The sequence below is a fragment of the Hippoglossus stenolepis genome, chromosome 15 (assembly GCF_022539355.2).
Source record: "Hippoglossus stenolepis isolate QCI-W04-F060 chromosome 15, HSTE1.2, whole genome shotgun sequence".
Lineage (NCBI taxonomy): Eukaryota > Metazoa > Chordata > Actinopteri > Pleuronectiformes > Pleuronectidae > Hippoglossus > Hippoglossus stenolepis.
In genome coordinates, this window is record NC_061497.1 from 16486642 (window position 1) to 16503834 (window position 17193).

Here is a 17193-nt window from a genome sequence, read left to right on the forward strand (position 1 = left end):
AAAGAGAGAAATAGAGGGGGAAAGAGAAAAGCATCATGGGACACAGCATTAGTAGTGTGATACATGCAGAATCATGAACCTGCAGAACAGATGACAGTCTGGAATGAGGACTGACGTTTTCTTCTGACAAATCGGAGAACACAAATATTTTATAATAATTAGTTTTGTCACAATAATGGCTCGCTCTCTTTCCTGCCCTGTTGAAGAGAATTTGTTCAAATCCAACTGGAAGCACATTTAAATCATTTAGGACAAACATCGATAATTCAACATTAATAACAGGTTTATATGTGAGGAATAACATGAATACTCAGGAATATATATATATTCTATATATATAAAGAAGCTGTTGTGAGAGCACAGTAATTAAAGTATGAAACAACTGAGCTTTACACTCCAACACATACATGGTGGAAATGCTGTGTTTACACCACCCTTTATTCAATATTGTTCATTTTTTCTTACTTTATTTTGAAGATACCATGTGGTAAAGCACAGCCAGAATCCACAGAGCACATGCAAACCATTTTAAGCATGTGAGATGCTTTCCGATCCGTGTGTCGCTGTGTTTGCTCTGTAAATCTTACCTGTGCTATTGAGTTGGAGTTCAGTGTTTTCTACTTTTACTTTGAGCCTAGTTACTGCAATGACTCAAAATGCTCCGTGGCAACTAGCAAGAAACAGGCCTGAGCTTGCGTTATACAGAACATAGGTGGGTGTGAAAAGAGACACAGGAGCACTTTAAGAAAATGAAGCTGCACTCTCGTCTTTTAAGGCGGCTGTCGTGGAATAAATTGGCCTCTGTCCTAAAACTAGTATCTCCCTGCGTGACGGTGCACTGGTGTGAATCATGTGTCAAATTTGCTCTTTGTCTTGTTACTGAACGACTGAGATAAAACATTACTTCTACACTCCTCTGCTGTCAAAAAAACTTAATTGCAGCTTCCCCTGAACTATCTCTTGACAGCATGTCATGTGTTGGAGATAATAAAGTAAACCCAAGCACACACAGTGGTGAGAGCTGGTTGTGCTCAGCAGTGAGCAGAGTGTGACTGAGAGCTGGAGAGCAGGCAGAGGGATGTACAGGGTGAGAACATACTGCAAATGAGACAACATGGTGATTCTGTATAGGCTGAAAAGACACTTTGTGTGTGTGTGTGTGTGTGTGTGTGTGTGTGTGTGTGTGTGTGTGTGTGTGTGTGTGTGTGTGTGTGTGTGTGTGTGTGTGTGTGTGTGTGTGTGTGTGTGTGTGTGTCTGAGCATGTGGAACGTTTGTGTGCATGTGACTGTTTACGTTTCTAACTTGGTAAAAACTGTCTTTTCTAACAGAGGGAAACAAAGAAAGCAGGAGAGAAGCATATCTTGGATGTTTAGTGTCAGTGTGAGGAACGCTCTACGTACAGGTGTGAACCACAGACTGCATGTGAATGTGGACCACATGACTACTCAAAAGTGAAGCCAAAGCATTTGATTGCCCCCTGGTGGCTGGCTGCCGTAGTGGCCATAACCCCTGAGTCCTCCATGTTAGTGGATTAGACATGGACCAAACTAAAAAACTTTCAGTGTAGTAGTTGTAGATACAAATGTTTGTATACATATTTGTTTTGAGGGTTTTAGTTCATTATTTGATGCTATAAAAACGGGGTGAAAGTCACGATTGACAGTTGAGACTGACAAGCGATCGGTCGAGCATCGCTCTACTCCACTTGCTCTACGGCGCAGGATGGTAGTTTTCATATACGGAATATTTTAGGTTCAATTCTGGATTATGGGAGGAAGAAGAGACACCTTGTCCATCTTTATAGTATGTACAGTATGAACGCCCTGAGAGCCGATCACTCAAACCACATTTGAGATCTAATCACGGGGTCAAGTGGTCACAGGAGACGCTTGTTAATACCAAGTGTGAACAGTGTATTTACATGTATCTGCACATTTGAATGTCCGGAGCTACTCACCATTTTCCCTACTGATTTAGGGTCAAACAGAACCATGGTCACCCTCTTGGGCTCCCGATGGTACGTACAGTAGTACTTCACCCAGGTAGATACAAATGAGCCTGAGGGAAAGAGAGAAAGAAATGGAGAGAAATGAATGGAGAAAAGGTTAAAAGCAAAAACAGCACATGAGAAGAAGGGAATAAAGAGAAAAGAGAGATCAAAAAAATCTGAGGCAGTAGGAGGAGACTAGGATTTTAGATAAAAAGGTTGAGTCTTAGTTGTAAATAGCGGCTGTCACGTCTCCAGCAGGTCACATGACTTTGTCAACTGTCGTTTCATCATTGTTTTATTTGTTCTGCTGCTCTGTTGATGTGTGTGGGAGAAAAACATGCCACTAATACGCATGTACGGTACCAAGATTCACGCACAGAGCCTGTTTCCATGGCACTGACACACTGTAAATTGTTGCTGAAATGCGTCCTTAATGTAAGATGTAATACATTTATTATACACACGCAGATACATACGCTTCTCCTGTACAAACAGGTATCCTTCCATGGTGTGCTGGCTCACACTCTTGTGATCGTGTGGATTCTCCTTCATCTTCCTCATCAGACTCTCCACCTCCGACCGTGTGCTCTCAAAGCGGTTCCTCGTCTGTGCAAACACAAGCACAGGGAGGCACACGCATTAGGCCTTTCATCGAATGTTGTGATCCTGAGATAAAGCTCAACTTGCAACAACAGCAGAAGCTGCACGTATCTATTTTTCTGCAGAACAAGAGACACACAAAAAGCTCTTTAAGAGCAGAATGAACCAGAAATTCTCTGCACTATAAATCTTTAATATTTGAGGTTTTTCCAGTTTCTAATTATCATTTTTTACCTCCGCCAAGGAGAAAATGTTTTCGCCCCTCTTCTTTGTTTGTGTGTCTGTGTGCAGAATTACACAAAAACTATTGAATGGATTTCCACAAAACCTGGTGTAAAGACAGGGTATCGGCTAAAAACAAACCCTTTCAATTTTGGCATGGATCTGGATGAAGGGGTAGATTCAGGAATATTTTTTAACTATGACTTTCTATAACATTGCGAGATAAGAATTAGATTTTCTATCTTTTTTGACATTTTCATAGATTTTTTTCATTGATTCTCCAATACTATTTCCAGATGAGTAACTGTGACCTTTGAATTCCTGTCAGTTAGTGGCAGCTTCACATTTAGATTATTATTTTCTCTGAGGCATCCTCCTGAATTAAAACAGCTTCCACTGCACTAATGACCCAAATGACCCTAAATACATTTGATTCTCTCAAAACTTTAAACAGATTTGGAGGAGACTGACTTTTCATTGGTGGACAAACAAAATCGTATTAAGTTTGCAACCTAAATCAAAGCAGCAGCTCCAGCACCAACTTCAATACACCACCATCAGGGTCTTTGTGTGTGTGTGTGTGTGTGTGTGTGTGTGTGTGTGTGTGTGTGTGTGTGTGTGTGTGTGTGTGTGTGTGTGTGTGTGTGTGTGTGTGTGTGTGTGTGTGTCTTACATTCTGTATGCTGATAGTGAGATCAGTCTTGAAGTGATTGAAGTCCTTTGCCAGCTCGTAGCCGTGGTGATAGTAGGTGAACAGGCCTTGGAGAAATGCCAACAGCTGAGGGAGACAAAATGAAAACAAAGTGAGGACAGTGAAGAAAGAGGAGGAGGAGGATGAAGAGGGAGAGATAAAACTGATACGAAGGAGGGTGAGAGAAAGAGGGGACGAGATGGTAGATGAGGAAGGTGGGTAATGGAAACAGATGTGTGAGAAGAGGAGGAGGAAAGTATGAGGAGGTGAAGTGAGGAGGAAGAGAAAGATGTAGTAATGTTGCCATATGATAAAGAATAAAATAATGACAACAAAAGACAATAGTGAAATAGACCTACTTTGTACTTTCCCACTTAACTTAAATTGAGGTTTGTTTTGTGTGTGTGCAACAAATTGTCTTTATTTCCGCAGCGGTAACCACGGAGTCACCCTCGGGCAACTCGGCACCTGAAACTTCCAAACGGCTGTTTGCCAGCAACAGAATAACTGCCTTCAGGCAGCAGCTGCTGGGTGTGGATATCTCAGAGTCAGCGACTGTGCTGGAAAAACAGCAAGTGTGCTCGACGACTCAAGGGAAAAGTTAAGAAACAAGGGGAAAATGAATGAGTGTCTTCCTACCGGCTCCACAAAGTCGAACATCTTCCTCTCCTGGACCTCCTGCACCTTGAAGACATACTCCAGAGAAACCTCGTAGAAGTGCTGCCGCACGTTATCGACCTGGTTGTCCGCCTATGACAGGGAAGGAAATTAAGAGCAATCAGGTGGAAGAAAAAAAAGTCAGGTGTAAACCATGCACTGCATATAAAGATGGAAGACTGTCTTGATCACCCCCTGGTGGCTGGCTGCAGAAGAGGTCATACATCCCACCACCTACACGTTAGCAGATGGGACTTGGACCAAATCAAAAAGTCAAAGCACACAGTGAATTCACTTTCTCTCAAAGATGGTGTCTGTCATTTTAGTTTATTTAGTATGTTTCTGAGAAGTTTGGCTATACTGAGATATTCAATGCTATAAAACATGCGATGAAATGTCATGATTGACAGCTGAGACGATCTTCCGGATGACCTCATCGGTGCAATATTGGCGGCCTTTGTGTCTGAGATATTTTGGCTTCATTTCTGGATACTGGGAGGAAGCGGAGACATGACGTCCATCTTTATATGAAGTCTATGGTGTAAACTTAGGCCTCTTACTTCATGTAGATGTGACTCTTTCTTCCGGGATGAGAGGCTCAGATGTTTCTCCAGCACTGCACAATACTTCTCTGTCTCTTTGTCATACTTCTTCTTGGCTTCCTGTAACAGATTTGGGAGACAGACGATATAATCAAGGCTCATCTCAGCTAATTCGACTCAGAGACATCAGAGGGAACATTTCTGTCATGTTAACAGACAAAACATCTAATCTAATTAATTAACTTTAAACATATTATCATGGACTAATTTGATTAGTGACTACCATCTGTGTTCATCCATAGCCCTCGAGTACAATTGACTTAAGAGCATGTTTGGAGAACAGAGAGTTAAGGTGATTTTTATTTAGGAGTGAATTTATTTTAGCTTTCGCATTAAAATATTTTCCATTTGTCAGGGAGTTCAGTTTGAAATGGTTCCTCTGGGGAGCACAGCTGCTTATAAAACAACAGACTGTTTCACACTGAGAGCTGAGATCACCATCATCAGAGACGGACAGATGGACGAATGATGAACCAGGGACAGATAGAGCAGGGTGTGGCTTTCTTACGGCTGCTGGCTTTAAAACTACAGAGGAAAAAAAAAACTGAAAAGCGTCCAGGAAGATCAAGAGAGGAAAGAACACACAAAGCAGTCGTTTCTTCCCTGAACATGTTCTATCAGCGATTATCAGTCATGTTAGGTTCATAATACTTTAATCTAATTCTAGCCGATGGAAGGAAGAGATGTGGACGTAGAGACGGAGGAGGGAATCAAAGACATAAACAGAGGAGGGGCAGGTCAGGGTGGGTCGCCCTCTGTCAGAGAGACACTGGGGTGTTATTAACTGTACATCTGCCCCGGCTTGTTAGTGTTATTGCATTTCTTTATCCAAAACTCATGACGTGACCGGATAAGAGCTTCAGGGCGAAGATCAAATTTAAGATTTTTTGTTAAAATCTGAATATTTGGTGCTGCAGCAAAAAGCAGTAAATTGAGGTGTACATTTCTGACCGTTTTCAGACATTTTATTTGGTAACAGACAAAAAAATTGTCATGAAAGTTACAGTTTATTGTGCCACGGAGAATTAGGACCATGTTCAAGAAAAACATATTCTGAGCTTTCGAGGATAAGGTTAAAATATTCCAAGAAAAAAAAGTTTTAGCCCACGTGTATGACTTAATTCTCTTAATATTCCGACTTCATCCTTGAAATGTTTTTTTCCTTCAACCTGATGCTCTGTCGAGGCTCGAGGAGGAACAGACAGCAGCTGCAGAAAACATCAGAGCTGATGAACATTCCTCTGAACAACAAGGTCTCTGTTTAAAGTCTGCGTCGTTGAAATACATGCTCATGTCGGAAATTGCTCTCTCTGTATCGCCCTCATCGTGGATTTCATGATATATTTTTTACAAAAAACTCATGAAAATGATCAATTGTCTTGTGTTAAAGCGCTTTTCTTTTCAATTGTAGTTTTCAAAAGGGACAGATTTTTGCCTTTTACATGAAAAATTAGATATGCTCCATTCATTTAAGTCATATTTACAATGTGGTCACCTCAACTGTAATATTCACTGAAACATGCTGTCGTTGGAAATTCAAACCTACCAACAGAAAGAATCCTACTTTTATTAAAGTCTCCTATAGAAGGTATATGTAGTGTGTGCATGTGTGTGTTAATGTTTACTCTAAATCACTGCTCACTTTTCACCAAACTTTATATAAAATATATAGAAGCATTCAAATTGGTTTTCCAGAGTCAGTTCTATCCTCGTCCAGCAGGTGGCAGTGTCCTCACAGTGTGTTAACTCTGATGGGGTTTTTTTCTTTGTCAGAGGAGTGAAATTAATGAAATGTTTGAATACTGCACAATGTCCTGCCACCAGACCGACTAATGTTGTCCGACTAATGTCATGACTCCACCGTCATGTGAGCAATTACAAGGGAGTCCCACAGAAACATGATTCAACCACATCATCACCTCCTGTTTCTGCACGCAGCAGATGGCGTTGGCACTTTTTATGAACATTCACTTTTTTTTTTTACACAGCACCAAAGTTTACAGACAGTACCAGGAATTTACTGCACTATATCAGTGTTCCAGCAGCAGAAGCAGAATCTGCTGAGTCTGTCAGGAGCTTAAACTGAAAAAACACTGATGCAGCGAGGAGCCATCAGGTCTCACCGAGTCATCACACTTTAACGTTTCAGCATTAACAAGTTGTAATCTGTGAGAAAAGTCAAAGGAGGAGAAGATAAGAAATGTTTAAACGCCAGTTGATGCTCCTATAAACTGACCGGTAACAGTTCGGGCATAGATCAGATCAGATAAAGTAAAAACCAGCCTGAGCCTGAAACTAATACCTGGGAGGTGATTCAAAAGTTAATAAGGTAATTAAAAGCAAAAACAAATTATGAGTGGGCTTAATTTACAACACTTTATTTACACTCATTCATCAGAAATTCTTTTAACGTTGCTTCAGGATAGATTTTTTGATATTACATAGACATGACCTGTGCTATTCCCTTTAGTCGTAAGGCTGCTGAGTGTTGAATCTAAAAGGAGTTACCTCATCATGCAATGTTTTCTAAAACCTCCTGTCTGCAGCTATTTGAATTGATTAACTGTATAATATACAATTGCACGTTTTGAACAAACTTCCATCTCTCTTCTCTGTAACTCTCCTGGAACTCCTCTCAGCTCGGCAGCTTTGCGTCGAGGTGAAACTCAGGCAGGCGAAGATGTTGTCGGTTCTTTCAGGTTCTAAACCAGGATTAGTGGATCGCTCGCGGTGACCTAACAGCACAGATTACCCGTTCACTTCTTAATCGGGCCACCGTGTCACAATCAAACAATGACCTGCTATATCGGGATGGATTAGAAGAGTATATGCACTGATAACATGTTAAATACGGCATGTATCAGAGGAAACCCTAAAGATACTCATCTATGTCCTATAGCTAATGACTGCACAGGGCAAGTGAAGCATGACCTGATGAAAGGAGATTACTGAAACATGGCATATTCACTAAATGGGGCAGGAGATTACCCCCAAAACATGTACGGTGTAGTTCTTATCTTGTAAATTAAGGGTGTTGTAAATTCGAGGTCCTCCCTGTACCTACTTTATTTTTAGTCCAAAGTTTCCATACCGTCCTGTACCCTCAGTCAAGGTAGAAAAGATTCATACTCGCTGAAACACTAAAACAACAGTGCCTGTGCCGTGAGGGAGCCCTGTCATCCGCAGAGACCCCCCAGTGGGAAGCAGTGATTTATGGCAGGATTATGTATTTCTCTAATCTCCTATCCAGGTCATGGAAGTGACGGCACAGACTGTGATACTGGGAGACTTAGTGAAGGAGAAGAGACCTGGACACATTTAATACATATTTTACTGTAGCCTTTCATTACAGGCTTGTTTTAAAGGGACTCAGCAAAGTTATTGTGAGGCTGCACTGGGAAAATAACAGACTTGAGCACCTTAGACTGAGGATTGTAAGGTGTCATCAACACTACAATAGAAAGTATTCTATCAGGGAACTGTTTTCAGTAGTTGGTGATATTTTTCTTGTTCATTCAATTTATTCCAAAGTATCCTTGCAAAGCTGTGAATGCAGAAACATCATAGGATGTACTTAATATCCCTGTACTGTATAATGAGCATCGCTTCTGACACTACAGGAAATACTCCAATTATCTTGGAGGTTCTCAGAGGAACTTTAACATGTGCCAATAGTTTAGAAAAAGGCCGTATGAGCAGTAGATGTGCCGTTTCTATGGAGCTGCATTAATCAAGTTATTTCAGGGAGCATTACATAAGACTACAGTTACAACAACTTAAATGAGTAATTGTATCCAGATGTACTGGATATACAAAAATGAAGACACTCTCCTGTAAATGAAAATCTGATAAACTGCAGAACAACCAGGTGGTGAATGTTTCTGAGACAGGAAATGGTTTCACCTGCACTACTTCATCCAGTGAGATCTGAAGTCTCTCAGGAAATCTAACTGTCGTCATTTTAAAACAAAGATGAATCACACCCAGGGCTTTTTGTGAAGCTGCTATAATACCAACATCTGTCACTGTGTTACAGTAAAATAAAGATTCTTTTAAACTAAAATTAAACAATTTACATTTTAGTCAGCCAGTTAATAGCTGCAGCAGAATATTATTGATGTACTAGTGTTTCACTGCCACCGAACACGTGTCAATACTGGTGCACAGCACACGTGAACTGTCACCATCACTGTGGCTGTACAACGTCGTTCACTTGCCTTGGCTGCGCTGATCTGTTCTTTCCTGAACCGCTCCAGAGGCATAATCAGAACATCGCTGGCGTTCTCGATCTGGGGAAACACACACGTTATTGTAGACATTATTTACTGCATTACTGACACGTATCTACATAAATTAGCCAATTTACTGAGTAATGAAAAGCTTTAACGAAATGAAAAACTCTGTTCTTACACCCCCCCCCATCCCCCCATCGTCGAGCCTATTAGATCCCTGACAGTTTGTGATCTCACTCACCATCCGTGTCCTCTCATCCTCCAGGTTCTGCAGAACCGCTGAAAACTCCTGAAGAGACTTGGCTGAGGGCAGACACATCAACAGGCAGGGGGGGGGGGAACGAGAAAGACAAATTAAAAACAAGACACAATTGGAAAGAAAAGAGAAAATGATGGTGTGAGACACACAAGTACAGACAGAAACGGAGGGAGTGTTTGAAGCGAGTTGGCATGAGGCGGACGTGATGAGGGCGCCTTTGTTTCTGTTCTTGGACCTTTCAGAAACGTTTCTAAAGTCATGACACAGCAGATTGATTAACTGGATATAAAACCTCAATTCAGAGGGTTCGTTTCTACGGTGCTCTCAAAGTGAGCACAGCCCGGCTGCATTGTTTTGGGCCAAAGTTTCCATTTCAGTTGCCTCTGTCCAGCAACACACACACACACACACACACACACACACACACACACACACACACACACACACACACACACACACACACACACACACACACACACACACACACACACACACACACACACACACAGCTCCTCGAAATTAAGCTTAAGCCGCAGGATTTGGATCTTGGAAGTTGGATCCAACTATAAAAGAGGGATCCATGCAGGAATGCATTAAAAAGCAACACAACCTTTTAATGAAGCTTATAAATGCAGTCAAACCTTTTAGCACAATCGCACAAAATCAATCACAGTGGATATAATGAGACACTGAACCAATAAAAATAACAGACTGTTTTTGGCCATTTTTATATTACTGTGTAAAGACCAATTACTTTTTAAACTGTTTAAATTCAAACCTTTTCAGATTAGGGTGTAACAATCATTGTACGGCAGAGAAGACGTCAGTTTGACACGTGAATGAAAATGACCATCCTACAAAACAAACAGTCGTTGTGCATCCCGGTTGAGCAGCAAGCTGTTCAGGAAAGATAGTTGAGGCTAGTTAAACAACAGCGGTGGGTGGGTGAGGTCAGTTTAAGAGCTGCGGCCTGCAGAGACAGAGCCAGGAGAGGGTGTGGCGGCCGCCGCATGTTTCACAGCAGAGCGCTGCAAAGCCTGGATGAGTTCATGGAATGATTGTTCCCATGTAGACCAATACTACATTATTGATATTGTACTGAACATTACCAGATACAAATGACCTCAGCCCACTCTCCACTGGCACCATACTGCAATGTTTACAGTGTATATGTGTAATTTTAACAGTTTTTAAATGTGCATCACCTTCTACCCAAAACCCTTAAGTATAAGTATTTATCTGTATGTGAAAATCTATTTATCTACCACTAAACTTTGAGGATTTAAATGTGAGTTCAGTTTTTCTTCTTTTCCTTGCTCTTCGTCAGGCAAGAAAAAAGGCCTGGCAGAGAAAATGACACTTTTAATACGATTTCCATCAAACATAAATCTTTGATTCTAAAAAAAGGCCCAGAACTGACTCAGCAGAGGCATCATTTGAGCTTGTTTATCGGAAATAAATCAAGCTGCTCTTTATATCGCAGCTGATACGACTGTTTCTATTTTGGTGACTATAAATGGAAATGTGCTGTCTACTGATTTACTGAGGAGCTTTCAACTGCCCAGATCAGATTTCATATCGGCGAGCTCACCTATGCAAATCTCATCGTCCGTCTCCGCGTCTCCAATACACTGGAATTTAAACTCGTTGAGAGAGTCGGCAAACTTCCTCTTGGCCGTCGACAGACCTGAGAGAAAAGAGAGAAGATGTTAGAGGTTTGGAAGTGTTGACCAGTTTGGACACTAGAGAGGAAGAAAAACCTTATTCACCCACTCACTGTAAAACATCACATTAATACTCTCACTTCATTCCTACCACCATGTCACAGAAAACCATTCTTTGATTCGCTTTTTTATGCAGTTACTGAAAGTGAGAGTAAGTGGAAAAAGCCTGAATGTAGACTGGGGATACTGTGAGTGGATCCCCAGTGGTGTTAGTGATGAAGGTTGACAGCTACTACGTTTGTGTGCATCTGTGCACGCGCTGTGAAAAGTGCCATTAATCCTGACTCACGTTGGCCAAGTGAGGCAGTGAAAGGCCTCGGACAGATGGATGGATGTCTTTCAAATAATACATGAGGCGCTAGGAGCTCCTGGGAGACAGCCACTCACGGCGAGTTAAGCTTCCTGGATGTTTTAAGTCAAGGCAGGGTCACCTCCACTACAATGTTTCCCTGTTGCTGGGCGGACCAAGGTCGCACACGTGTCCTACGGAGTTGTAGTGAAATAGAGGAAGGACGGAGGGGAAGATACTGAGAGAGAGAGGAACCTCTTTAACTTTCTTAGAAACTAGACACTGAGAAATAACACCGCACTTGCACAATATCCTGATATTGAAACATAGTCAGATATAGGAATTTTAAAATAGTGAACATTTATATTGATGCTTTTGCTAATTTACAATATAGGTGAAAGTATGATGTGGTCAATCCCAGCAGGAAAATGCCAATCGTTCCAGAGAGATGAGGGACAGGAACTACACCAAATGTGCATAAGCAGCAAAGATGTACTTCAGCAGTGTTTTGAAAATATGGATGGAGCTCAAAATGAAATCCAGACAAATATGAAGAGAAAGAGACGGAAAACGAGACGAGAGATCAAGAGTCTCACGTGAAAAGACAGATGGGAGTCAGGGAAAGGACGGAGAGGGGTTGAGAGAGCAGACAGACGCAGCGCAATAGGCCATGTTCGTGTGAATACCACACGTTCACCATGCATATCTGTGTGTGTGGACAAAATGTGCATTTGGAAAGATCTGCTCTGTGCTTGCCAGTAGCAGAAATGAAACACAGGCATTGCAGCTCCTGCATGTGTTGCCAGTAACATACACATGACGGCACACACACAAACACAATCTAGTACTTCTATCTTAGTGAGGACACTCACAGGCATAATGCCTTTGCCAACCCCTTATCCTTACCTTAACCATCACAACTAAATGCCTAACCAAAACCTAAACCCAATTCTAACCCTAAAACCAAGTCTTAACCCTCAAACAACCCAATGAAAAAGTGATGTCCTCACTTTCCCAAAATGTCCTCACTACGTACGGTCTATGCTCAAAATACAAGTACACACACACACACACACACACACACACACACACACACACACACACACACACACACACACACACACACACACACACACACACACACACACACACACACACACACACACACACACACACACACACCTCTTTCTCTTGCGACTGACTCATGAAAACATTGTAGGATGTCAGTTAGCAGTGAGTCACAGTGGCTCTGCTGCATCAAAATAACTAAAGTATGATCAGACCACATTCCAACCTTGAAGATAAACTGTGGTTATACGGTGCCTGTGTCCATTGAAGAAAAGAAAAAAAAACTTTCATTCAGTGAAATACATAGCAGCTGGAGGGCAAGTATTATACATGATATACAAGCAACGTGGGCTGAGTTGGAAAAGGACAACGGACTGAAAAACATTTGCATAAATAAAATGTATCATATCATTAACAAATTAAAGGAGACATATTATGCTCTTATTCAGGTTTGTAAATTTAATTTGTGTTATTATTTGTTGTTCAGAAAACACACGATTCTCCTCATACTGTCCAATGCTGCAGCTCCTCTTTTCAGCCTCTGTCTCAAACACTGGGTTTTAGCTCCTGGATCTTTGAAAAGGAAATGTTGGCCCCTGCTCTCGCTGTATCTGACACACGCAGGGGGAATGCAGGACTAGCCGCTAGGTGTGCAGTATGCAAATGACCACAAATGACACTCAGTTGTGGTTTTGATCTTCACTGTTGAGCAAACAAACTCATGTTTAGGCTTGAGACAGAGCGGAGAGCAGAGTTTGTTCTTGTCTATGTCACTGGTGTGTGTGTGTGTGTGTGTGTGTGTGTGTGTGTGTGTGTGTGTGTGTGTGTGTGTGTGTGTGTGTCAGACAGCACCTGGTAAAGTCATCTGTGAGATACAAGAGCGGCTCCAGGTGACAGCTCTGCAGACCCAGTGTCGGGGTGTTGTAGTGTAAAACAGCAGAATCTCACATGTTTACAGTCAACTGAAACAAGTGGTTTGGTTATAATATCTTTTATATTTTGTATTTTGTATGTTCTAAAGCGCACGTGCAGCGATAATGTGATTCAGGAGAGTTTGAGGTGACTAGGTGGCATTTCTGATTGTTAATGAAGTATCATCTTTAAGGACCGATGCATACTTTCCTGTAACACTGTTATAAACCATAATAAAATGCATTACCCACTGGATCTTTCTTTTCAGAGCAGTGCTTGTTTTCTATCACACATTATTCACTGACCTTTTTATGTTTGTATCTTTTCAGTTGTTCTGTTTGTAGCATGAGTGCGTTATACTCTGCATGGGTGGCCTCAGTGAATCAAGTCCGGCTCTGGCAGCACTGATGTCATGCTACGTGTCCACTGAGGTACACAAAACGATAACTCTCTCTGCACTCTCCTCCTCGCTCCGACTTCGCTGTTCTTTTTATTTTTTGGGGCCTCCAACTCCCCTTCCCTCTCTTATCTGACTGCTCCATCGTGCCACTGACAGTTCCTCTTGGCACCTAGTCAGCGAAAACCTGCCAGTCGTGGATAAAATCTTCGCTCTGGATCCGACCACACGCCACGTGGTCACTCACACATCAAAAACTAACCACAGACTGCAGGAGTAGAAAAACAGAAGACCGTTTAAAAAAATACAGCCTTGAAGTTTATGCGTATTAGTTCCACAGTCATCCACTCCTTGTTCCAGCCATCCATTATCAATGCCACTTTCTCTTTGAGCGTTGCCGGGGTCTGGAGCCAATCCCAAGTCACAGGGCTGACAAACAAACACGTTTAACGCTCACATTCAAACCAATATCCCTGGAGACTCTTAAAACTCTTTGGACTGTTGGAGGAAGCCGAGCACCCAGAGAAAACCCACACATACGAGGGGAGAACATGCAAAGTCCACACAGAAAAGCCCAGGCCGAACCAGGGTTTGAATCCAGAAAAAGCACGCTGTGAGGTGAAGGGGCAAAACACTCCTACTTCAGTTCATACATAGGAAAATTACAGTAATCAATTGCACATTTCACAACCAGTTTCATTTCAGAAAACGTGCTGTTTCTTTCTGATCAGCAGAAGAGTAATATGCTCTAACAATAGCCAGGGGGATTAGGAGTTTTAGAATTGTGGCCTAAAATATCCACAAAAAAAATTGGATAATTAAAACTAATAACTGATAATTGAAATTAGCACTTGGCCTTGATTACTTTAAGTTTCAAGAGATGAAACAATAATGCAGTTACATAGAAACAATCAGTTGATGTATTTGTTGTATAGGAACCAGGGTTTTGTGCCGATGCGGCATCTGCATGTTAAATAGGGACTCCAACAATGGCTTCAACATTTAGTCATAATAACCACATGAGATGACACTGCTTCGATTTTTTATGTTTTATGATCAGCTTAGAAAATGAGTGTTGGTAAAAAGCTGAAATGTAAAAACTATTTACAACGATTTTAAAATGTTCCTCATTTCTACAAATACTTAACTTACTTTACTCATTGCACGTGTCTGGAAAACACCTTTCGAAATGTCATATTGGTCATGTTGGTTCGATCCCCAGATCCTCCACTCAGCCAAAGTGTCCTTGAGCAAGACAATGATACCCGACGGGGGGGCAATGTAGGGTTAATTTAGGGTTAATGAGGGGTTCATTAGGGGTTCATTAGAGTTAATTAGGGTTCATACACAGTGTGTGAATGGTGTGTAATAGAAAACGTTCTGCTTATAGAAGTTCTGTATGAATGTGTGTGTAAATGGAACCTTTGCTGTATCTTATATTTAAACTTTTTCTACTTTGAAAAGAGCAACAAACTGTTCTCATTAATAAAACAAGCCCACATGAAAAAAGACAGACCTGAACTCCGTCAGTTCATAGTTGAAGGGCTGAGTCATAGTTGAACAAGTTTCAGTCTAAACAGAAAAAAAAAATCTTGAATTTAGCATGAAGTTCAAATTTATCTGTTTTTTTCAAAATAAACTGTCATAAACTCAAATGCGTCTCAAGTAGGGCATTAAAACGTTAAAGAAAAAACAGGTTTAATGGATTTCACCTGTTTGATTCGATTCGCTCTTGGACGATGTCTCAATGTACATTTTGGCAAACGCTGTGATGAGGCAACACATGTTTTATTAGGTTGTTCTGGCTTCTATATGTAAATTCATCACGCGTGTCACATAAATCACACAACTCTTATCTGGCATATCGGCGTTTTCTCAGTAGATGCTGGCAACCGCGATGCACTCAGACACACACAAGCACATACAGTACGTAGCTTCATATCTGCGCGCACACACACACACACACACACACACACACACACACACACACACACACACACACACACACACACACACACACACACACACACACACACACACACACACACACACACACACACACACACACACACACACACACACACACACAAATTGTGTCTTCAAATGAAAACCACATTACTGAACCATATAATTGTGGTTTATCTTGAAAACACAACACAGAAAGAATTACATCCCATAACAGGTACACAGTCCAGAGCAACTTTTGAATGCCAACTTGCAGATGTAGGGAGCAGTGATGCCTCGACGTGTAAGGAAGCTGTTTGAATGCAGTCATTCACAAGTTAAAGCCCGAGATTAAAATATGTTGGACCAATGTATGTGAAGATTAGAAGTAATAAATATTTTTTGGCAGTAAGCAGATGGTTAGGTGCTGAGGGTTTCCAGATGTTTAGACTTTGGTGCCAAGTTACTTAGAAGATGCACCGAATTCATTCTGTAAAGTTTTAAGAATCTTTTACCAGAGTAGAAATAACACACTGCATATAAAAACTACTGTACAGGAGAAGTACAATGACATTAATGCAGTATATGACCCTAGACTGCTGTGAGAATGGATATTTATATTGAACTCTGCACATCAATAGATGTATGTCTAAATGGGTACATGGTCCATGTGAGCAGACCACCAAACAGAATTGATTTACATGTGGTGTTGCTGCTACTGCGGCTCCATTCAGCAGCATCCCAGTGTGGTCTTGCTGGTCAAATCAGTAGTTCAAGTGTGAGTGTGTGTGTGTGTCCAGGCAGGAAGGTCAATAGAGGACAGTGACAACTAAAAATAAGTGACCCTGCAGACGCTCGCCTCTCTGTCCTCTTACCCTCTTCTCTAGTACTCTTCCCCCCATTCTTCCCTCTTTCACTTCCTCCTGAGCTCACAACAGCTCACACAAAAAACTACACAGAGAAACAGTAGAGTAACTCATGACCTTGGGACTTTGACATACATTCGAAAAGCAAGTCAGGTCGAAACCTGGAGATGAATGCAGCATTATCATAAAAGATAGATGTTATCACCACTACAGCAGAAATTCGATACTTCAACCCAGTAACAGAACAGAAATATCAAATTAGAGATGAAACAATTACACAGTTAATTGACTGAAAAATAATAAATAGTTTTCATCATTACATTAGTATTAAGCAAAGATTTGAGTCTTGTGAATATTTCCTTAAGAGGGTTTGATTGTATTCGTGACCATACTGGTGTATAGAAGTCCTGTCACTTCAACAATGACATTTGAAGGACACTGGTTTAGACATTGCCGGAATGAACCATTCCACACACACACACACACACACACACACACACACACACACACACACACACACACACACACACACACACACACACACACACACACACACACACACACACACACACACACACACACACAGAGAGAGAGAGAGAGATTAGGCTACACAAAAGGCATCTGTAATGAACCTCAACCATGCAGCAGCACTGTACAACGCCTGCTATGTGTAACTCACAAACACACATACACAGTGAAAAGAATGGGGCTGTGTGATATCAACAGGATATCCAGCAGT

At 41.4% G+C, this 17193-nt stretch overlaps 1 protein-coding gene across 3 annotated transcripts in view; it reads right to left on the reverse strand.

Moving 5' to 3' along the window:
- LOC118121837 (rho GTPase-activating protein 26) overlaps nucleotides 1–17193 on the reverse strand; it is a 79495-nt gene that overhangs the window by 33070 nt on the left and 29232 nt on the right. For all 3 annotated transcript variants that reach the window (XM_035178035.2, XM_035178033.2, XM_035178034.2), the window contains exons 2-9: nucleotides 10846–10941; nucleotides 9237–9298; nucleotides 8981–9052; nucleotides 4722–4823; nucleotides 4144–4254; nucleotides 3487–3591; nucleotides 2468–2597; nucleotides 1959–2059 (exon numbers count right to left, since the gene is read on the reverse strand). In XM_035178035.2, the coding sequence (XP_035033926.2) occupies nucleotides 1959–2059; nucleotides 2468–2597; nucleotides 3487–3591; nucleotides 4144–4254; nucleotides 4722–4823; nucleotides 8981–9052; nucleotides 9237–9298; nucleotides 10846–10941 (779 nt within the window). The remainder of the gene's footprint in view (nucleotides 1–1958; nucleotides 2060–2467; nucleotides 2598–3486; nucleotides 3592–4143; nucleotides 4255–4721; nucleotides 4824–8980; nucleotides 9053–9236; nucleotides 9299–10845; nucleotides 10942–17193) is intronic.